The sequence below is a fragment of the Dipteris shenzhenensis genome, chromosome 16 (genome assembly GCF_047967505.1).
Source record: "Dipteris shenzhenensis isolate YYH24624 ecotype China chromosome 16, Dip_SZ_1.0, whole genome shotgun sequence".
Taxonomy (NCBI): Eukaryota; Viridiplantae; Streptophyta; class Polypodiopsida; order Gleicheniales; family Dipteridaceae; genus Dipteris; species Dipteris shenzhenensis.
This window is the reverse complement of record NC_141611.1, coordinates 7346503-7369871: the sequence shown is the minus strand read 5'-3', so window position 1 is coordinate 7369871 and position 23369 is coordinate 7346503. Positions and strand designations below refer to the sequence as shown.

Genomic DNA, 23369 nt, shown 5'->3' with positions numbered 1-23369 from the left:
CTTCGTTGGCTTTGGAAGAGCCTCGACGTTCGTATTTTCTAAGTATTAAGGGGATCCATTCTGCTGCAGATGTGATTCATGATGGGACCCCTCTTTCTTTTCCTCAGGCTATTGCAAAATTTAGTCTTGGCATGCATTCCCATCCTGTTTGGTATCTTATTACTCATATGCTTCAACCTTATATTCCAATACCTCCTTTGGAAATTCAGACACTTCTTTTGCCAGGGTCGATATGTCATCCCTTGAAGCTATCTCATGTCGATATGTCATCCCTTGAAGCTATCTCATATAATAGTTTCTTCTTGGTACAAGGTTCTTCAACCCTTGCCTTGCATTTCACATCGGGCAAACAACCTTTAGCATATGAATTGTCCCTGCACAATGGTGGCGATGAAGATTGCAAAGGATTTGGAAATCTAAATTTCCACTTTGATAGCAAGTTTTTCTTTGGAGAACATTGTTAGGAGTTCTTCCACCTGGACAGCTTTTGTCACGCAGACATGTTGCTCCATCTGTTTGTCACAGATGCTTGGCTCCACGAGAGTCAAGTGCCTCATCTTCTTTGGCATTGCTCTCACATACGTGACTTTTTGGGTGGTTGCGCCAACATTTACATAGAATTTTCTAATGCTACTTTTGGAAATACTTTCTGGTTATTTGGGATTCACCCACATAGACAGGGTTTTGATTTGTTTTTTGTATGGGTTCGATATTGGGCACTATGGACTCTCTGGACAGATAGAAATCATAGTCTTTCGTGATCCTGTTCTCCCCTATACTCTTTCTTCAAGCACTCTTTGCAGCAATCTTTTTTTGATTGCTTACAAACAGGTACTTTTGATCATGATGTATATTTGTCATATCTTGACATCTTCTCTTGATGTACTTGAGCACATCCTGCTTTGGGATTGTGACTGTGTAATATAAAATAAAAATCTTTTCACAAAAAAAAAGAGTGTGTATGTGTGCGTGCGCGCTCCCTAACATTGTGTAGAACAGTAAAACTTGATTATCTTTACTTCTGAAAGGATCTCCATTTTAATTAGATTGATGATTAATTCACCTGTGCATGATTTTTATTTTTTAACCTATGCCGATTACATGCCCAATATTTTTAATTTTGTAAGTCTACAATGTGAGAATCTCAATATATGTTACTAGTTAGTCAAAGGCAAGTGATTACAAGACACTAATTAACCAATCTTGTCCTCTAGGCAATTTTTAGGATACTCTTGAACCTTTCAAAAACGCTCAATCAAAGCGGCATGCAATGAGATATTTTCATTTTTAGGGGTGTGTTCAATGTTAATATTTCCATGCATGAAATTTAGCATTGCTCTTTCTTGAAGGAATGTAGGCAACATGCTGTAAATCTCCCTTACATTCGTCACCTTAGCATTCCAAAAGTAGACATGCCTAACATTGTTCAAATTTAAGAGCAATCATAAAGGCTACTTTGAAAATTTTGTAGCTTCTTAGCTTTCATACACCATAACTTAGGGGTTGAAAGGGACTCAACTATTTCAAAAGTTACTAAATTTTAGAGACAGCGATGGAAACAAAGGTAAAATGTATTTAGTGGCACTATAACTTTAATAGAAAGAGCCAACATATTTTGGCAAATGAAAGTACCTCAAAAGTTATATCTATCATCACACTAACTTGAGTATTAATTTCCTTTGTGACCTACACTTAGGTTGTGTCCCAAGTGATTGAAACCTTGAAGCTTACTAACGTTACTATTGAAACAACAAAATGATTGGAGTGAGCAATGGAGGTTTATGCTAGACACATATCTTTTAAAGACAAGTCTAGGTAATTCCAAGCTGAGCAAGTACCCTTGCTAGGAAAACGCTTGCCATGGGGGTTGCAAAGTACTAGTAAACAAGAAGGCTTTGCAATTCAGGCCAAGACTAAATGTCACATCCAGCGAGCTCTTCATACCCAACTTTCGGTCGCCCATACGTAAGCACCATCATGCAATCGTCCACCGATCTTCCCTTAACCTGGGTCCATTCGGATGCAGGCATGGTTGCATACCAAGTTCTCCGTACACTCTCCAAAGGCAAACTTGGAACCACAGGATGACCTCGGCAAGTGATCTCTACCTAAAAAAGATAGATATTTACTATTATCCAGCAAAGAAGACGCTAACAAGAGACAGCCCTTCTCCTCATAAACACGTCTCACCTGGCTTGCACTTTCCAGATCAAGCTTCTCCATAAGGTACTTCTTCACGGTGGAAACTGGGAGCTTGGCATCTCTGAGAAAAAAAATGAGGTTACTCCAAATTTTTCCAAGCAGAATGTCCAAATATACATTTAATAATGTATAACACCTAAAGTTGCAGAAGAGCTTAGAAGGGCCTACAATTCTAGCGGAGATGAAAGCAACACACAAAGGCTACAGCATTTCACAAGTTCTTACTTTATTCGAAGATAGCGTGTGTGTATTTGAGGAAGAGCATTAGTACCCATCCTGCAATATTCAATGCCACAACCCTAGCTTAGATCGCAATGACATTCAAATGCTCACTCTATCAGGATGGAGTTTCGTATGTATAACAGTTAACAGATATGGTAACCAGTATACTGGAAAGAAACAATTCCAAATCAGCATGAGATCACTGGTTCTGGATGTTTACTGGTTATCAGCGGCTTGAAGGGTAAACCAGAACCCAACTTTTTTTCTATGATGTCTTGTAATTGATGCATGGTTGGAATAACTTCGACTTGAACCCTTATCCATAGCAATGGGAAGCTTGTTCAATGCCATAGTGCTCTTCATTAGCGGAAGGAAATTCGGTTCCTGCTTCTGTTCACAAGAATCTACACTGGGAACCGTTGAATACCAGCGTAAGTTCTTTACTTTTGAAGAAGACCGCATGTTTTCACTTTTTCCTTTTTCATGCAAATAAACAGGATTGCAACCCTGTGTAGTTTCAGTGTGCTCAATACAACCTGCTTGATCAATTGCCATGTTCACAACGTGTGCACGTGCTGATGGCATTTCAAGGCTCTCTTTCATTCTAGAGAATATGGTCGGTGGCTCAAAATCAGCCCCATCATAAGTCTCCATCGGATTATGCTTGCCAAGGAATTTGTCATATCGATCTGTTGTCTCAAATCTTTGAGAAAGAACAAGCTCTGTGGCAGAGAGCTTGGAAGTTTCAGAAATATACATTCCCAGCTTAGACAAATAATTACCAGTATTTGAAGAAAGGTCTGGGACTGTTGAGAGTTCTTTTGACAGCTCTGGAACAAACAGTTCTCCCTTTAGTGTTTGGAAGGCTTCTGTCTCACTCATCTCTCTCTTTTCATCAGTAATAATCTCCCTTTTTGGCCTTCCTTCAGAAAGATTTGTGACTTTCCCATCGAAATTGCATTCCTCTTGGATATTGCCATCAGTTCCCTTAACTTCTAAGCAACCTTTTTCTGCTCCAAAATTTTCAGTGTTCACCTTATCATATGCATTTGCTGCACTTGCAGATCTAATCATTATAGATCTTTTGGAGACCCACTTTGTCCTGCAGCTCACACTTCTTGGACTGGGTAAGGGTGAACCTGCAGTGATACCAAGGGAAGCCAGAGACCGCTCTTTCCTTCGAACAGGTACACGTGGCTTGAAATGAACTTTGGTAATAACCTTCCTCTTCTTTGTCTTGGTAGGGAATATTTTGGTGCATACATCATCAAGTTGATGATCAGCCCTGTTCAGTAGGAGGTTAGCACTGTCAAATTTATAAGAAAGCATGTTTTATCAATTTGAGACATTTTGCAACACTACTGCTATCACCGTCAAATATATTTATTAATACTCTCATAAATATCACCCCAATAATAAATCTCAATCTATCACTATCCATTCTAAGAAATTTGGTAGGGGAAAAAACTAGAATAAAATAACATGGGCTTACCTTCCTTTCTAAACATTTGTCAAAAACAGGCAGTGTGAACCTTCAAATAAAAGTATTTCCTTGTTGGTAGTCTATGTATAAGTCAAGTGTGAGACATTGGCCACCACCCTTGGCTGCACAGTTGGGACTCCCAAACCGCCTCGAGCTCTTGGAGCAATCACACCTTCCCATGGAACTGAATGGTCTCTTTCTTCCTCTCAGAAGAGGGGTTTACTGGACCGCCGGGGTACACCTAGATTCATCTCCCACATGCATTGACGATCTCCATTGGATGGCTTCGGGTATCTTCACACAAGGTACGGGCTCAGATAGGGCAGGCAGAGGGCATCCCACGTGAGAGATGGATCTGCACCGTATGTGATATTCAGGAGACCGAGGCAGAGGAACACTTTGCATTCAGATGCCTTGTGTACTGTGAGATCAGTGGACAGGTGAACCCTATTATATATACTGGTCTCCCAAAGCACCTTCTGGATGGGTGGCTTGGCATACTCAGCCACCACCCAATAGTATTTCCCCCCCCCCAAAAAAAAGTACTTTTGGCATTGGTTTTTGGAGGCTGTCCTAATGTTTTTTGGGAATTCTGACGGTTCCCTCCCAATCCGCGCCCAATACCTCCCCTCCTCCCCCAGCCTTGTGGGCACCCAGAAGGGTATGATAGGGTTCTCCCTCACAGTCTTTTCAACAGTGGTTTTGGTGTACTTAGAGAGTTTCTGCCACACCTTGATCAAGGACACGTGGCTGTTTTCCTCCTCAAGGCCCAGGGACATAGAGGTAAGCTTTTCCGAGCACGGAGGAGAGCACAAGAGGGACTGTTAGAGCCCAGTAAGAGGACGACCACATACTTTTTCTCCGGCAACCTGGGCCAGGGGCAGCAAACACCTAATCTCGCTACTCTTTGACATGGGGTAGATGACGGTGGCACTTGTCAGATGGCAAGCTTCCTCTTGGAGGCTTCAGAGACGAGACACTCTGGACATGCTGATCAGGAACAGCGATCCATCATTGGTTTTCTCCCTGGACGACGCCAATCCTCACCAGATCTAGAGCCACTATCAAACAAGATCAACTTACCTATCCTCAAACGACCAATGGACTTCGTCCCACAAACAGCATACATAGGCCCAATCACCCAAACGTATAACCGATTTGGCAGCCGACTAGTGGCCTCCCATAGTTACCCTTTACATTTTGGGCTCTCTCTCTCTCTCTCTCTCTCTCTCTCTCTCACAGTGATTCCGTGATGTATTTATTTCCTTGTTTTAGACACCAGCCTTGGAGTGTGGGTGCCTGTTTTAAATAGCCTCACCCCTCAGCTTTCATTGTATCTGGGATTTTTTCAGTGTCATAGATCCTTCGGTTGCTAGTAAAATTTCTTTCTTTCTTTCTTTCTTCTTTTTCCCATAGGAAACAAAAAACAAAAAATCCTCCTCCAAAGAAGCTCAATGAGTTGTGTTGCAAAATAACTACCCTTGAATTCCATGGAGAATCCACACCCTCATCTTCTCCTAAATCTCTCCATAAACCATTGAAATCGCTGTTTCACACTCATTACACACCTATAGGAAACCCCAAATGCCTAACTCTAGTATTAACCCCATCCATTGAGACCCATATTTGAAGTTCTTTTCTTTTCCCCTAGAGAAAATAAATTCCTATTAATGCTTGAGAAGAAACCAACCATACAAATATGCTATCCATGTGGTGCTGATCGAGGAAGAAAACCAATAAAGAGAACACTGGCTCTCAACAGCTTGTTTTCAGAAAACCTAGCTCACTGCCTAGGGAAAAACAAGGGCCAACAACCACGGTGGGGACTATTCAACCAATGAATGCCTCGCTTTGTGAATATGTGGAAGACACCTGCAAGCCAAGCCTTGTAGAAACACGCCCGGGTATTGCGGTTGTCCAGGATCCCATCGTCCATGCTCCCATATACATATAGATGCCAAATGGCAACGAGGGTGGCCCTACGAGAGGGGCCTGATGGCCTCCTAGCACCAAACTGCAATGGGTGACCTAGATGTTCCAAGCAGTAATGCCAAACGTCATCTCCAAATACTATCCGCAGGTGAAGAGATGAGCTGGGGGAGTTGTTGCCTTCTGTACCTCAATCTAGAAGATCCTCTATTGATGGATCTTGTAGGCTGGTGTAACTGTGTCAATGAAGGAGGTGTGATCCCCCTCCGTCAATACCCAAGTTGAAGTCCCTCTGCATCCTCAACATCCTAGCACTGATTGTGAGGGTCCCTTGCCAGATCCTTTGCACTATGGGCAGCTCCATAGACAGTGTGCTATCATCTTGAGGTCTCTATCCATGAATCGGTAGCACCTCCCATCCACTTGCATCTACTCTAGGCATGGGCCATATGAGCAGGGTACCTGCTCCTTGATCCACCAATGCTGCTCTCTCCAAGGGGTCCAAGTGACCACCTCAAGCTAAAGATGGTGACCAATGCATATAGTGCGAGACAAAGGGCACCTCTATAATCCTCTTAGAATGCCCTACTCTCAAAGGCCAAAACCATTGACCTGGTTCTCAATGTACCTCTCGAAGAGGGCGGCCCTCCCCCAACCTAAGCCGCGAATGCGACCGGTCCTGTCCCAAAGTGACTGTTGTTGGGTCAAGGGACCAACCCTTTCCAAGGTGGCCCACTACTTCGATCCTTAGCCACTGAAGCAGCTCCACGGCCCCATCCACTCTGGCCCTGCCTCTGCCTCTGGTTGAAGAAAACCCCCCTGGGTCTGCTTTGTAATGCATAGGGCGGAAGGCATCGAGGGCTCAATGCATATAAAGGATCCTCAAGGGCATCCTTGTCCTAGAGTATTCTTTGTACCAACTTGAGGAGCTGAGGCTCTGTATAGAACAATCCTCCAAGACTTGGGAAGTCTATCTCTAGCATCCTTATATCCACCCCCATTAGGTCAAAGAGAGTTCTCGCACATGCCTTCTTGAGGGAGCCGACTCCATGCTTCAAAGGAACTAGCTGGGCCATCGTCCCACTATGCCCAACCAATGTACGTCCATTGCCCAAGCATGAAGCCCTCCTGATCTCGACCCTCGGAGTGCAAGAGAAGGCACTCAAAATCTCATGACACCGAGGGATGGCTCGAATAAGTCCTCCATACAGACGTTGCCAAACCCTATGTAAACTTCTCGTCAACGGTTAACCCTTCCAAGTGAGGGGGCTCTCTGAGGAGATCCATCAATGAGATTGCATCCACAAACCTCTTGCGCAGGGGATGTTCCTGAGGAGCCCCATTGAAGTAAGGGCTCTGATCTTGGGGTTAGACCACACATTACTAGCTTGCCTCTGCATCTCTAGATCAATAGTACAAAGTCCTCCCTCCACATGTGGTAGGAAAACTCTCTACCAAGCTACCCTAGCTCTAGTGTTTCAGACCCATCCAATCTTGTCCACAAGTAGTTGTGCACCAAGCATCTGAACTGTCCCATGCAACCCCTGTGAAGATACCGGCATGAGGCTATGTACCAAGCTGTGGCTTGGAGGACCTGAGTCTTCCACTGTGCGTACTCTCTATTGGACGATTTCTAATAGTAACTCCTGCTGCCAAGAGATGAATCCCTGTGAGGACCGCTGCTTGAGAGAATAGAAAATAGCCCAGAGCCTCTAGCACGAAGAGGAAAAGACATGGAGCCAGAGGGTAGCCTTGGTACACTTAGTGGGAAAGAGAAAAGGCCTCCTTTGCATGGTGCCTAATAAACACCTAACTGGCACCCCCCATATACAAGGCAGAGACCCTTGAACTCAACACTTTTGAGCGTGGGCATTTTTAGAGTGGGAGCGTCTTGAGCGTCTCCAAGAACTCCTCATATGTGAACGGGGCACCCATCTGTTTGGGAATACCATTGAAAGAGTGTGTGCCTCCAACTCAATCCCTGGCTACAAAATCCTATAGGGACTTCTTCTCTGGCTGGAACAACTATTGATAGAAGGACGTGGTCAACTCAACAATTTCCTAAAGGTTCGACCAAAGGCGGCTGCTCTCAAAGCTCACCCTCTAGCCTCTTTCGTCCTTCCTCTCTAGGTTTCTTTTTAGCTCCCCTTGCCCAAATCAGCCTTGCAACCGAGTGATTGAGTAGCTTTACCTTCCATATGGGATAGTTGCTGCATACAATTCCCCATGGGATAGTTGCTGCATACAATTCCCCATTCTCTCCAAAGGTGGGAATAGGCATGCGTGAAGCCTTTTGCAAGTGCGTGTAAAAGACAATCTCTCAACTGAGTGCAACACTTCAAACAAAAAGACGTCTTCCTTCAGTGTGTTGGAGCAGACAAGACAGTACCACCTTTGGCTGTGATACAATGTTGGAATTGAAGGAACTGCTGCATTGTAACCCTACGCGGAATGATCTCAAATCCTCAATGATCTCTCACACAAGATAGGTGCACACACTCACTGAAATTTCACTCAAAAAATACAGCAGAGAAGAGAGAAGAAGAACCGAGATTTTATTTATTTATTTATTATTTTGCCGAAAAGAGACTTCTGTAAGTATGAAAGAAGCTCAAAGAGCAAAGCTCAGTGGAAAAGTACATCATGCAAGAACCAAATTGAAATCAAGCTCTTGTAACAAAGCAAGAAAATAACCTAGGTTGAGGCTGATAGTGCCACCTCAACCATGAAGGGGCTTCCGAGAAGAATCATGAGCAGCACCACTCCCTCCAGAAGACATTCCTCTTGGTAGAGGCTGCTCATGAAGACCCTTGCATAGTTCCCCAAATGGCTACCAAAGAGTGTACTGTATCCATTCAGATACTAGCCAACGTGTGTGTTGGATGGACCTGGGAACCATCCAAGGCCTCTACACATCTGGATCTCCAAATATTCCACGCTGAAATGCTTGCCAAAATCTCCCAAGAAGTATCCACAGATGCATGCACAGGTCTGTATGGAGAGCCAGGAACCTCGTCTAGAGAACATGACTCAACCAAATGTAATTGAATTGAAAGAGCGACAAGATTCATGTGTCTCATAGAACGCCTGAAGCCCCGAAAGAGAGCCATGCTACCAAGCCCAGGTCAAACAAGAATGCATAAATGTGCTCAACAGTCTAGCGATCCCCTTCTAAATGATTCTGGAGTGTTTGCAGTCCCATAGGCATGTTGAATAGAGTCATCAATAAAGAGGCAATGAGAACAAGGGGAATCATCCTTGAACTTCGACCTCCACTTGTTCACATTAATCCCTCCATGAATGGAAAGCCAAACTTCCAACCTTTAAGGCTGAGCCGAAACCTCATGGCATCACTAACTGTGTATCAAAAGAAGGAGAGGCTCTTCTCTCGGTGCCTTTCATCAATCCATTCCCACTCCCCGAGATCTCACTACACATACTTCATGGGATAACCTCCATAGAGCCAAAGCCTCCATGAGTCCAAGGGAATATGATTAGGATTAGGGTCTACATACCATCCTACCTCTAAAAAACATTGTTCCACATGACCTACGACCCTGCATAAGAATACCGTCTGCAGATCTAGATAACCCCCAGAGTGAACATCGAAGACCAACGCATCCCCGTCTAACCCTCAAAGTCCCATAACTTGAAGTGGGATCTCTGATCTCGTAAAGGCTCTGAGCTACGTGTCCCTAGAGTGAAACCTATCACCCGGAAGAACCCAATCCAAGGGTATGGCTACATCAATCTACTAGATTCTCCTTGTACTTCAACTAAGGTGACTTACTAAATGGAGTGTGCGATCATCTAGAAGGCATCTGAAATCCTCCAAGAGCTTATAGAGGAAGCAAGCCTAGGTGTAAACTAATGTAAGCCACCCAGGCAGGATTATCCTCATCACTAATCCAAAAGCCATCGGATTTGTTCCAATTATTGTGTGCGCTTGCTACAACGCAAAACAAATCCAAGGCTGCTCCAAAGGAAGTGAGGTTTTCTGAATTGACATTAAAAAAAACAGCAATATCATCAGGAAGCTCACTATCCAAGAGCTCCTCATCCTGTCTAAGAGGAGGCCTCAACCCAACAATGTCCACTTGGGATCTCAAAAATCTGCTCATTGCTTCAGCCATAAATAAATACACGAAAGGGGCAAGAGGGCATCCCTGATGAACTGATCTAGAAATCTGAAATCTCTCCCCCCTTTCTCCTATGATGAATGAGCACCTAGCTGTGGGAAGATTTGTATGAGGAGGAAACCCCTCTAATCCATGCAAATAAGAATCCAAAGCGTGCAAGGAAACCTTCCTAAAAACTCCAATCTACTTTGTCATATGCCTCTTTAAAATCCAAGAGTAGATGGTGAGGCGCTGGCCACTCAGCATAGCCCAATTTGAAGCTTCCCAGAAGGAGAAAATATTATACAAAATGCTTCTTCCATGCATGAAGCCGACTGAGACTTTATTCATCCACAAGTGTGGGAATACCTACTCATAAAACAGCTGAACACATCCAGCAAAGGGTGCTGGTCCAAACATCAATCAAGGAAGATTGCTAGCGCTGAGAACTACAAAAGGGATCTGTCCTTACACTCCTTTAGTCTGCGGGGCCTTGAGGGGATTCAGTGGTTTGAGGAAGTGTGCAAACTAAATGCCTTTACATAGGGCAGGAGGGAGGGGGGGGGATACAGCGCCTACAAAATACCCAACCCAGTCAGTAGACAGGCCGACCCTGTCTACAAGTGACCAACCACAAAAATGGCGACCTGTTTGATCCTTTTGCTGCCTCCAGCCTATAGATCCTGCTACACTCCTAGGCCTATAAATAAGCCCTGGCAGTCCATTCTAGAATCCTTTCCATGCTGTCATGCAGCCTTGTTCTGCTGTGCCAGATCTACTGTCACACAACCATTCCTGCCTTCACTTAAGATCTAAATGCTTCTACAATCAGCTCCAGACATTGCACAATCAACTCCCCTACATATAATTCTATCTACCCTACAGTCAGCTCCAAACATTGCACAATCGACTCCCCTACATATAATTCTACCTACCGTGCTCTACTAATCCCTTGTCCTCCTCATCCATCTCTCTGATTCTCGCACCCTCTCTCCATGTGACTTTTACAAGTACAACCTGTTCTTTGTATCCCGTGATGTTGATATACAATGGGCTGTTAATCCTCAATAGCTGGCTGCATACCTGAAACATGTGAGGCAGGAAGATCTGCCTCATTATGTGGCAAATTATTTGAAGTGTTTAGGACAGGATGTAGTTTTTCAAACACATGTGAGGCAGGAGGTTGGCAATTCATTAGGATCAAACTGAATCACATTCAGAGGAGTATCATCATCAAGTGGAATCCCAAGTATCTTAGGCATCATGCTTGCATTCTCATCAAATGCAACATCTCTGCTAGTGATGAACTTTCTGGTATTGGGATTCCAGAGTCTAAAACCCTTGCTCTCACTACTATAACCAACAAAAACACATTTTAAGTCCATTATCATCATTTGTTTTATTGGAACCAAGACATATGCCACTGATCCTTGGGCGTGTACCCTTAAAATGCTTGAAATGGAGTAATATTGGCCAATGATTTTGTAGGACATCTATTTTGGATATAGTGGCTGTAGCTACAGCTTCTCCCAACTTGGACAACTTTCTATGCTTAATCATAAACCTAGTCATCTCCATAAGTGATCTATTTTTCCTAGTCATCTAGTAGAAGTGATCTATTTCTATACCTAGTCATCATACTTAAGTAATCATACACCTAGTCATCTCCATAATTGATCTATTTCTCCTCTTTGCAACCCCATGATATTTTGATCTTAGGACGAGTTTGACTCTCAAACGAAACCTTGAATTCATGGAACCAATGAAATACCTCAGATTTTATCTACCGATGTGAGAGAAGATGTTAATGAAAGGGACAAAGTTTTTGCATCTTAATGTGTGGTACTATTCATGGGTCCACCAACATCACTACGCACAAGATGCAACCTCTTTGTCGCTCTCATTGCACCATCCTTTGGAAGCCACTTGCCAAGAAGATGCCCTTCACAAAATTTGGAATTGGGCCACCGTAATTTTGGCATTTTCTCAACCATATGGTGATTGAACAAGTAAGGCAACATTCTATGACCACATGACCAAAACAAACATGCCAACAAGCACTTTGGAATGTATTTGACACAGCCAATAGCATGATGTAAAAATGATTTTTCATAAGCTTATAAAGACCCCCATAATATGTACCATTGGAAACCATTGCATACCTTTCTTGGGTCTTTAATTCTGCATTGATCATCTTGAAATTCAACCAATATGTGCTGATCATGAGCAATTAATGGAACTGAAATCAGATTTCACCTCAAATCTGAAACATATTGTACATCATGGATATATTGAGCCTTGCCATTGGCCAAAAGAATGGGAACAGTTTCCCTAAAATCAGATGTTACCTCAAGTTTGGAACATACCAAACTTCATGGATATATTGAGCCTTGCCATTGGACAAAAGAATGGGATTATTCCCACCTTTGTGATGTCATGTGAAGCATCATTGGCACATGTAACCTATCTGCCACAAAATAGTTTTGATGCTATAACCACTCCTTGGAAAGAGTCATGTGCTTGGAAGCACCACTGTCTAAAAACCAACTATCATGAACTGAAGATGAGGCATCATGTGTAGAAGTTGCATCTACAGATTGTTCCTGCAAACTCCCGCTGGAGAGATCTCCTCGATTTCCGCAAATTCTTTTTGTCATCTTGCATAAATTGGGCCTATGGTTAAGAGTTGGAATTCTCAGTGAAAGGGCAACAAAATCTCTTTTTCTCATTTGCAATTCTTTTCTCATGTGTTGCAATAAAATGACCAGGCTATTCTTGGAATTTCATCTATCCTTTTTCACCTTTCCATTTTTTATAGAGCTTATTCGTCACTCTTGCTTCCTGAGGCATTGTTATTTCTGTGAAATTTTCTCTTGCCATGGGTAGCAAGTGTTTGGTCACCGTGCCGAGGCACATCTTGAGGAACAAGGGAAACAAAGGCCACGTGGCCAAACTGAAGATGCAAGACATGGAATGGAATGGAAAGGAAAAGCAAGACTAGGAAAGCATAATGGAAATGAAATAATGCGAGAAAGAAATATACAACTAAGCAAAGTACTTACATGATCAAGAAAGGCATGAGGCTTGATGAAAATGACAATGAAAGTACTGTAATGGCTTTATAGGATAGGCACACACACTCTAAGTGTCAAATGTATATGGGATAAGTCCCATAGTGACACATGGCACTCTAGGATATAAAGTAGTATGGTACTACTCTAGAACACACTAAAAGTCACTCAAATTGACTCCATTTCCTAACACAAACTCTCTGAAGGAAACGTACTTGTCTTGGTAAATCTGCACCCTTCAAATGTTGTCAAAGCTCACCTTTCCTCAAGTCTTAGACCAATATTTGATGAAAGAGTGTCTAGTTCTTCCACAAGTAGGCATATCTTTGATGCTTCATCGTTTATGAGAACAAAGCCATCATGGTGGACATGACAAAGTCAAAATGTGCTTATATATGGTCACACCAAAATGTGGTCATATAAACAATAAAATGGCCTAGACTCCTTAGGCGATCTTGATTACCTTAGAGTTATTTGGATATCAAGGCATGTACTGCTTTCTCCATGCCATCCACTATGAATCCATGGTACAAGGGAATGAAAAACTTTTAAGTACGAGACCACTCAAATACACTTGGGCTTTGTTGGAGAAAGAGCTAAGCAATCTCCATGGGGAAGAGATAGAATAACAATAGCTAGGCTGATAAATAGTAGTGTCTCCTTCCAATGACAAGTCTCACCTAAAAGCAGTCTTGAATCAATGAACATATGGGATGAGGCAAGAAATACACCATGCAATTATTTTGTCCAATAGCTCCTTTGTACTGCGTGCTCAATCCTGTTTCTTTCCGCTAGGGGAGTGACATCCCGATGGCGGTCGGTATCGAGTATTTGAATATGAAAGCTCTCGTATAGCAAGGGTCACCTTCTGTTATATATTTCCAAAAGTTAAACAATAAAGCTTCAAGGAGCTGCTAGTGACAACTCTCCAATGTGGAGAGGAGCGAGAGATGAGGGTAAGTGGAAGCTAAAAGGTGGAAGGAGAAAAAGGAACAGTGGGCTAAAGATGGATGGAGATAAGAAAAGGGGAAAGAGAGGGCCAAGGGGAAGAAGCTGAAAGAGCAAGAGAAAGAGGAACATGAAATTTGAGGTATCTTGGGAGGTGATCTGTACCTCTCAAGTGAACCTTTGCTAATGCCTGCAGCAAGGCAGCACAAAGGGCTGTCTTGCTACTGTCCGTAGAAAGGCAGCACAGAGGGCCATGTAACAACCAAGATGGAAGCAGGGGGAAGGAAAAGGGAGTGTGGGGGAGGAGGGGGTGAGGGAGTGAAGACAGCACAGGAGGGAAAGGCAAAAAAAGAGACAAAAAGGGGGGCTAACTGCACCCCTTGGTCTCACAAAGACTGGCCATAAGCAACTCAACATCCCATGGGCTGTTTGTAAAAAGAAATAGAAGGAGACGGAGCGGAAACAAACTGAGGAATGAAATAGGGTAACAAGAAGTGCAGGATGGGCAGTGCAAATGTGTTACGCAAGGAGAGAAGCAGAGGATGAGCAGGAGGGGAGGCTGGCTAGCAAGAGCTGGGTGGCTGCAAGGAGATATTTTTTACCCTCAGGGATGCTAGCTTGAGCACATGTCCAAACACCTCACAATTTTAATTTATAGAGCAAACCATGTTCTCTCTTCCTAATAGTGAGGAGGAAAGATGTCTGAAGGATCTATGATTTGTTGTGTCTTGAGAAGAGAGAGCATTGCATATGGTATAGGAGAACTATTGTATCTGTGTTGAAGACCCAAGGGTCACCTTGACAGCTAAGACATGCCACAAGGTACAAGAAAACCGTAATATCTTGACTAGGGATCTAAGGATTCACCTATGAAATGCATTCCACTGCATTTAGGGCCTTCATAATTTGCATTCCCATACACATTTTGTCTGTTCCCTCATGTTGTTTAACCTTAAACATGTATGTGTTTGTGTGCACATGAATCTGTTCACGTGTAAGCATGCATGTGTGCATGTCAATTTATTCCCATATGTAGAACGGTTTTGACAAAAACAAATACCACCAACTTTTTTGCATCTGGAAAAGCTTCTGAATCATAAAATCAGTGATATGTATTGCACGAGACTTTCCACATCCTACCTCAATTTTTCAAGAGGTGAACAACCAAGGTTGACATAACATCTTGGGCAGCAGGTTGTCTGACCGTCCTCTAGCTGTTGATATATGCAATCTCTGCAAACTGTAGCAAAGAAGTTAGTTTTATGCATGTAACAATTGCAACTTATAACTTGAGCCCCAAAAATTCAACAATAAATGAATGTGCACGCATGTCTACATAGGAAGTATCTATGTATGTACAGACATATATAACTCCAGCCCCAAAATTTCAACAATAAATGAATGTGCACATATGCCTACATAGTAAGTATCTATGTATATACCTACATAGATACACATATACACATTGTCCATACATAAATCTATACACACAGATGTGTATGTGTGTGTGTGAAACCAAGGCATCAATGTGCATCAACAAAGGAAGCATAGCAATTGCGAAGAGGTACACCTAAGGCAACCACTTTGGGCAAACAATACCTGCTCTCAGCAATATAAAGGTGGTCAGAGAAGGGGGATTTATGATTCCTATGTTGCCCAACATAGCACCATGACTTACTTTATTGAAAAAGCACAAAAACAAAAAAGAGACTTCATGACCAAATACGTCAAAGACTGGAAGAGCCCCAGTGATCAACAAAGCATTCCAAGGATAATTACACATATTATGGCTAGGAAAATGAAAGCAACGTAGCTAGTCAGGTGCATCAAAATGCCATGAGGGTCTGGTGGGTGTGTGTGAAAAGAAAAGTCCTCCATGACCTCACTCCCTCATGTAACACAAAGAGACTGAGCTGGATAACTATGAGAACCGTCGATGGCCTCTGTGCAACTGGGTCTCCAAATCTGTCAGGCTATTAGAATAGCAATGGTCTCCCATGCTGAGTCAAATGGAAAAGAGGTGCACGTGAAAGAAGTAAGAGGCACCGCATCTTGGCGAACAACGTAGGGGTATCCCCTACAAATCCTGGGTGCAATGTATACGTCTGCTCCCTCATAATACATCCGTGGTCTGGATTGTGTAAGCAAGGCATCCATTCCCAAGTGATGAAGAAATCACCTCTCCTAATTCTGCAAAATAAAAGAGAAATACCCAGACAGATCCTTTGGACCTTGATGCTAAAAGAGCCAAAAGAACATGGAAATCTATCTCTTCTTATAGGATTTCCGTAGATGTGTCCAAAAGTAAGTATAGATTGGAGAGGTGACATCATATCTTTCCCAAAGTACTCTCTTGGTGGGAGACTACTACAGATCCTGAATCCGTGATCTCCTGGCATTACAAACAATGAACTCAAAAACCAGCAATATCCTCCACGGGGCAGCATCTCACTCGCCTAGATCCCATAGTAAGTGTTGATGGGGGCAAACATCATGCAACCACAGTTGCCATGATCTTTCCTCAACAAGAGAATGATGGTCAATAACCAGCTGCCATCACTACATCCATCTGTGGAGAACAACATCCTGGATTGGTTTCTGAACTAGTAAATTGACGAGTCTCCAACCTTCCCGAACAGCATATAGAAGTGACTCTCCTCTCCACCTAACAAGGGAATAACTATGGTACAGAAGACACCAAGCCAGTGAAACGTCTCCCTCTCCCTATCTTTGTGGTGCCATATCCAAAGGAATAGCTGTATGAATTTGCACAGTGCGCCTGGGAGCACCTTTAACATCCTATGTAATAAAATGTCCCTCTCTGCTGAGAGCAACTATTGGAAATCTCTTCAAGCCTTGATTATTAAAACTTTTCCTGCATGTATCCCGAGAAGTCCAATAGTCGGCCTATATCATCCAAAATGGCACCATTCCATATGATGGGTTGTCTGTCAACCTCATCTTGAGTCGACAAAGTGGTCCATGTAAGCGACCATCTAATCCGATGCTATTCTCTCACAATCACAGCCAATAGAGGGGATGAGGGGAGTCTGGTGTCATCTCCATGAACATCCATCTTGCGCTCAGCAGCTAATAGGCAGCTAATCAAATCCTCTAGAAGGACTGTTGATCCAAATCTGGTGGATGCTGAAATCATTCCAAGCTGGTTGCCTGCAAGGAAGGCTTTGATGACAAGCTTATGTAAGGGGCTCTACACAGTATGTTTGGGTTGATGAATTCAGTCCACCCTTGCAGTAATATCAGAGTATTTCATTTGACCTGGGCTCTATATCACTTTGATCATCGTATCATTAACAAAAGCAGTTCCCTATCCACCGTCTAAAGCTAGTGGATGCAAGGGAAGCTCCAACATGAAGCAATATACAAGTAGAAGTTAATGTAATCAAAGCCTATATAACTTTGATCATCTCATCATGAACAAAAGCAGTTCCTTATCCACCCTCCTAAGCTAGTGGATGTAAGGGAAGGGAAATATACAAGTAGAAGTCAATGTAATCAAAGCCTTCAAAGCCAAATCTAAAGTCGTAGTACTTCATTATAGTACTTTAATACAACAGTTTCCTCTTGATAGACTCAAGAATTGGAACCAATTGTTGAGTGGGCTGATATCGACACCTACCTAGCAGACCAGGTATCTAATGCAGTCCTGAAAGATCTCAAGTTCCTAGCAGAGGCCTCTAGGAATACAACAATACAAAGTGTCATCTACATGATTGCAGTCAAGAAGTTCTTAATCATTATGTAGTGGAAGACAGAGTCAATTAATATCAATGTCTAATTGCAAAAACAGAGCTCGTATACTCTACAACAAAGAGAAAAAGGAAGGGGGCTCAGGAACAACCCTGACAAACTGATCTAGAGATCTGAAATCTGTCTCCTCTCATCCCCTAGAGGAGTACTGTATGTTAATGTCCAAAGGCTGATGGCTCCCTTTGGCTCATTCAACTGTTTGCTAGAGGGAGGAAATAGAATAAAAATTACTCTTGCGTTAAATAAATCTAGTTTCAATCTCGTGAATGCGATCTTCCTTCTAGGTTCTATGTCTTGTACACTGCCATGTCTTTCTCAACTACTTACCCATCATACATGGATTCCATCCCATCTCTCTCTTTTCCAACTACTCTGGCACCCTCTCTGGAGTTGGCCTTGTCTAGCATTTTGCATTGTCTAGTCGAAAAAATAGAGCATCCTAGGTCCCATGGAAGACATTAGAGGGGGATTTTGCCACAAAGCCAAAGACATTGTGGATGATCCATAATGAGCGATGGGCGAGGGCCTATCCGCCACCATCTTCCATCATTGAATCCGACCATGCTGACCATGGAAGTACAACATCCTCAATCAGCATCTACTTTGGTAATTTGATGAGTCTCCCACGCTCTGCAATCTCATAAACTATAAAGGAACACTTGTGCTTGAAAACACATGAAGCCAGTAGACCTGATGACCATTTCCACCACTTGCTCCCTAATGCCAGTAGAATGTATTGTTGTGTCAATTTGTAGCGTCCATTAATGAGTGCCTCATAGATCGTGAGTCATAGTATGACACTCAGGGGAGGGAAATCGCATGAAGTCTCTCCATGCTCGCCTCGTCTCCTGACTAGTTTGTTGCTGCATGTCTCCTAAATAACCTAGTGGAGATCCTAAGACATCAACATAATGCCTATTCCACATGATGACTCATGAGTTATCTGTCCCTCTCACCCCCTAAGTCTCATTAGGAATGCGAGTGAGAGCTGATTTGATCTAACACCAGGTTCTGACAACCACCCCTAGGAGGCGGGATGATGGAAACCTAATGTGTAGATCTATGAAGATCCATCACCCTACAATCACTACCTTTGTAGGACGTACACCTTTGAATTTTCTTCTTGAAGAAATCCTTCGTGAGCTCATTTCCTAGAAGGAATCCTCTAACAACCAGCTTGTGCTACATTGGATGTCTGGATCAATGATATTAGCATTCAAGGGCAAGATGCCATCAATGCACCAGGGATTTGAAGGAGAGGTGACAATCACCATGGAAGAAGGATAAGGATGACTAGAAGTGTGCTCAAAGTCAATAGGAGAATGCAAAGAACCACAAGGAGATTTGAAGAATACTAAGCTCTGACTTGCGTGAATGGAAATTGAACCCCTGGGCCTCTTATATAGGCTCTAGCACAATGCCGCTAAGAATAGCGAGAACCCTAACTTGTCTGTTGCCTTGCAACCCAACGTAAGAACCGCTTGCCTAGCCCCTAGCCTCCCTAGGCTATCAGATCTAGTCCTATGTGCCTAAACACATGTCAGATATGATCCATGCACATGACATTTTCACTCTTTATTTGTTTAGCAGCTAAACGTTGCAGGTGACACAGGCTCCTTCTCTTTCTCTGCATCATTCTTGCATCTCTCTCCTTGCATGCTCTCTTGCCCCTCATGATGTTCTTGCTGTCCCTTGCCCTATTGAAGCTCAATCTCTTACCCCTCTCCCTTTCTCAATCTGTCTGCTCAGAGGGTTCATATTGCACGCCCTTCCTCAATCTGCGTGCTCAAGCATATTCATCTTTTTTTGCTTGGAAGGGGTGGTAGGGTATGGCTGTTGGTAAGGTGTACTTTCGAGTCATAAGAACTTCTCTAGCCTTAGCTCTCACGGCTTGAGGCATTTTAAAAGGGATGGGGATACATTTATTCATACTAGGAGAGAATAGTGGAGAGTGTGAGAGGAGAGTGTTAGAAATGACCCAACAGAGGGTACACACAGCGGAAGACTGATAGAAATGCCCAGGAGCTCACACAATGTGCATGTGGGGTGTGGAATCACAAACTTCTTAACTTATGTGCATAGATGTGCAAGCTAGTAAATAGACAATGCTCAGAGACAAATATAGAAGCAACACTTTCCACCTTGCTGTCCGGGCCACTCTAGCTCAGTCTGCAGCTTCTCCTAGGTCACCTTGTCCTCCTGAATGTAGGCCTAAGGCTGTCCCTTTGCTGCTCCTGTCTGCTGTCCTGAGGGCTGCTCCAAGTGATTATTGAATGAGGCCCAATGCCTCCTCTTTTATAGGCCCAAGGGGCCCTGAAATGGACCAACCTGGCACGGCCGACCCCTAGGTCTGTTTGGGCCGACCTGGTCTGTCACAAACCGACTTGGTTGGCTGGTCCAACCAGCCCTACTGCCATGCAGCCGTACAGCCATACAGGTCCGCACCTTGTTTAGGACCTGCTGCAAGCAATAACCCTGCGCACAAGCCTGCCCAAACAGGTCACCATGCTGCGCCTCCAATTGCAGGTCCATGGCCTGCCCTTTGTCTTGACAGCTGCCCACATGGCAGCTCATGTGCTGCCCATGTGGCAGCCCCAATATTTCCAGGTCGACCTCCCCCATGCTCTCCTCATATGGGGGCTTACAGATGGGGAGGTGACCATTCCAACAGAGAGAGGCTTGAGCTATGAGCTTACCAGAGTTAGTGAACCTTGTACTCAGGAGTTTGGAGTGTGACCCTGGACCCCCTGGGGAAGTAGTCTTGGTTTACGGTTATAGAAACATAGAAGCTGGTGCTCTCTGTAGTCATTTGTTGATGTCCATGTTGCTTTGATTTAGTATGAGTAGCATGATCTGTTCATTAACCTCTCTATTTTCTGTTCTATTCATGGGTTGCACTAAGTAATAAGAAGACACTTGACTGTACCAAGCAGGTTGCACCATTATCGCATGAAGATGTACAAGCACACCATATTCGCACCTTGCACCAGTGGAATTTGGCCTCAGATAATACCTTCAGAAGAGTATGAACCCTCACGCAACTACAATGGGGCTCTCATGTTGTCCTTTCCTCATAGTATTAGCTTGGTTACAGACCTTAGTACAAAGTATTGATGGTTCATTTGACTGTTACGCTTTACAAAAACTTCAGGGAAAAATGCATATGCTTCTGGAATGTAGTTCTAGATAGTGTCTCAGTTCACCATATGAAGCACACCTGAACAGTAACATATGTTATGAGAACGTCTGTGGATGACATCCATGAACTTAGAGGGAGAAATATCCCTAAGGGAGGGTTCTAAGAACTCAAGGAATTGCCGTTGGGATAGTCCACAAGGCTGGCCATCTATGGGATGCCGGGTAGCGAAGCTACTCGTTCAATATTGGAGGAAGCTTGGCCCAAGTTGCAAGAGTGTCGACCTCGACAAGTCCAAGCAAGGCTTAGTATATCCATGGTATGTTCCTTTTGCAGGCCCATGCTCAACCAATTAGATTCTTTGTGGCATCACAATTGATGCAGGAAGTGAGAGAGTTCCTGGACAATAACCATAGAAGGGTGACAGATCTTCAGAAAAAGATTGGGCAGATGGGTGGGCTGTTAGGCAATTATTTATGGCAAGTAAGCAAACCAGTTCTGCTACTTACCCCTCGAGACTGGGAGTCCCACCATCTGATAGGTACTGGCATCCAAACACATTGGTCAACAAGACATGGCAAGAACCAAGACTAATACTAGGGATCAATCATCATTTTTCAAATTCCCCCCAAAAAATCTCACTTGTGTCATCTCATTCTGTCTGCATCATATGGCATGACATGATACACACTCATGGCCATCAGGGCTCACCCCACAAGGCTCAAGCTAGGAGAGCTTCTTTCATGAGGGACTGGGATCACAATGGAAGATTCTTTTCACACACACTTGTGGCACATGACATTTTCATTTTCATCCAGGTTATATGTAATTAGCTTTTGGGATATTGTTAATCACAGGAGTTACCCCTGGTATTGATGTATTCAGTCATAATTAATAGAAGTCCTTGGGGAAGAAAAGACCCACTTGCAGCAGGCAGTCTCCTAGATGAGGACTGCCTTTGGCATGAATCAGCTGATGAGAACAGACATTTGACCAGGATTACCTCTGCCAATGCTTTGAAATATTGACTACAATCAGGTTTCAGGCATATTTTTCACATCAAGTGAATCATACATCGATCCAATTACAAGGAACTATGTTTCTAGTGAGCTCTGTAAGGAGAGAAAGAAGCCATGAGAAGAGATGAGCGAAAACTTCATTTTGAAGTCCTGCAAGTACAGGTGGCGCGGAGGGGCCTCATCCATACAGAACACCACACGAGCACTTTTCAATTGATATTTGTTAGTTATCACATCTCTCTCTCTCTCTCTCTCTCTCTCTCTCTCTCTCTCTCTGTGTCTCTCATGGAAGATGTTTCCCCAGTGTTAAGCACCTACTGCTGCATTCAGGCTGCAACTTGGCTACAGCCATTGGCATCATGATGCGAACAGCTGAGATGAGTCTGATCTCTATAGCTAGGATCGACTGTGTCAAGTTTCAACAGCCTCAACCCTGCGCTGTTGCTCCCTGCACAAAAAGTTTACTCTCTGTGCTTTGAAACGTCGTTACCTTCAATCAGTTATTCCCTTTTGTATACTAGGATCATCAGACGCAAACATAAATTACTGAATTTTGCCTTTTGTTTGTCACTCAATTAGATATTCTCTTGTATATGCTAGGATCTTTAATACCACGATCAGGCAAAAACGAGAAATGAGAGCTGCTCCGTAAGAATGTGTGTTCTTTGCACTGTACAAAGAGTGATTATATAAGAGGCCAGTTTACCAGTGTCATCATGCGAAGCTCATATATGCTACGGCTACCTTTCCAACAGGAGGGCGGCTTTTTGTCTCATTAAGCGTGTTTTAGCTGCTAGTAGCTAGATATTTTTGCGTATCGATCAAATCAGTCACAGAATTCAACGTACACGTATGGAGGCACTCAGAGATTGTGGTGGCCTCATTGATGAGATTGTAGCAGAGGGGACATTGCAGGCACACCAATATCGGTTCCCTAGCCACCATCGCTCCATTGTATATCATGTTGTTGCATCAGAAATATTCATCATGAGGTTGACACAGGCGGGTGAAATTCCCGCTTGGCATTGTGGCTTCGAGAGTCAATAATATATATCCCTGTGTTTTAGAAGTGTTTCAATTGCGCCTTCAACTGTGCATCTGCAATCCCTGTGAGGAACCTTGCTTAGAATGTCGCAACAAAAGAGACTTACATTCAGTACATTTGTCCATTATTAGTTCCGTATCTATACACACACCTCCTCTCAAACCACGATACCGATCTATCCCGTAAAATTAAAGCAAAATAGAAATGCGTTACTGAGCTGATCGGATAAAGAATGTCACGAATCAAGTTCGCATACGATCATTTGGAAAACATGCAACCTGGACAAATGACGCAATCAAGTAAATTTCATCGTCGATTCGACCTTGCACAGCGCAATCTTTATAAGTATTTCTCACAGGATTCTAAGGGCCGAATCTACATTGTTGGCGAATGATTAATCCGCGTCTTTGAGGTACATTCTCAAA

General features: G+C 43.4%; 1 protein-coding gene across 1 annotated transcript; it reads right to left on the bottom strand.

Annotated features, from left to right (window-relative positions):
* Positions 1 to 1877: 1877 nt before the first annotated feature.
* On the bottom strand, positions 1878 to 22844 carry LOC147892483 (E3 ubiquitin protein ligase DRIP2-like). Its single transcript, XM_087387660.1, has 6 exons — positions 22748 to 22844; positions 15114 to 15213; positions 2645 to 3709; positions 2428 to 2478; positions 2191 to 2263; positions 1878 to 2108 (listed from the first exon to the last, which is right to left on the bottom strand). Exons 1-6 carry the CDS (start codon positions 22842 to 22844, stop codon positions 1914 to 1916), a joined length of 1581 nt encoding a protein of 526 aa, XP_087243786.1. The 3' UTR covers positions 1878 to 1913.
* Positions 22845 to 23369: the final 525 nt, after the last annotated feature.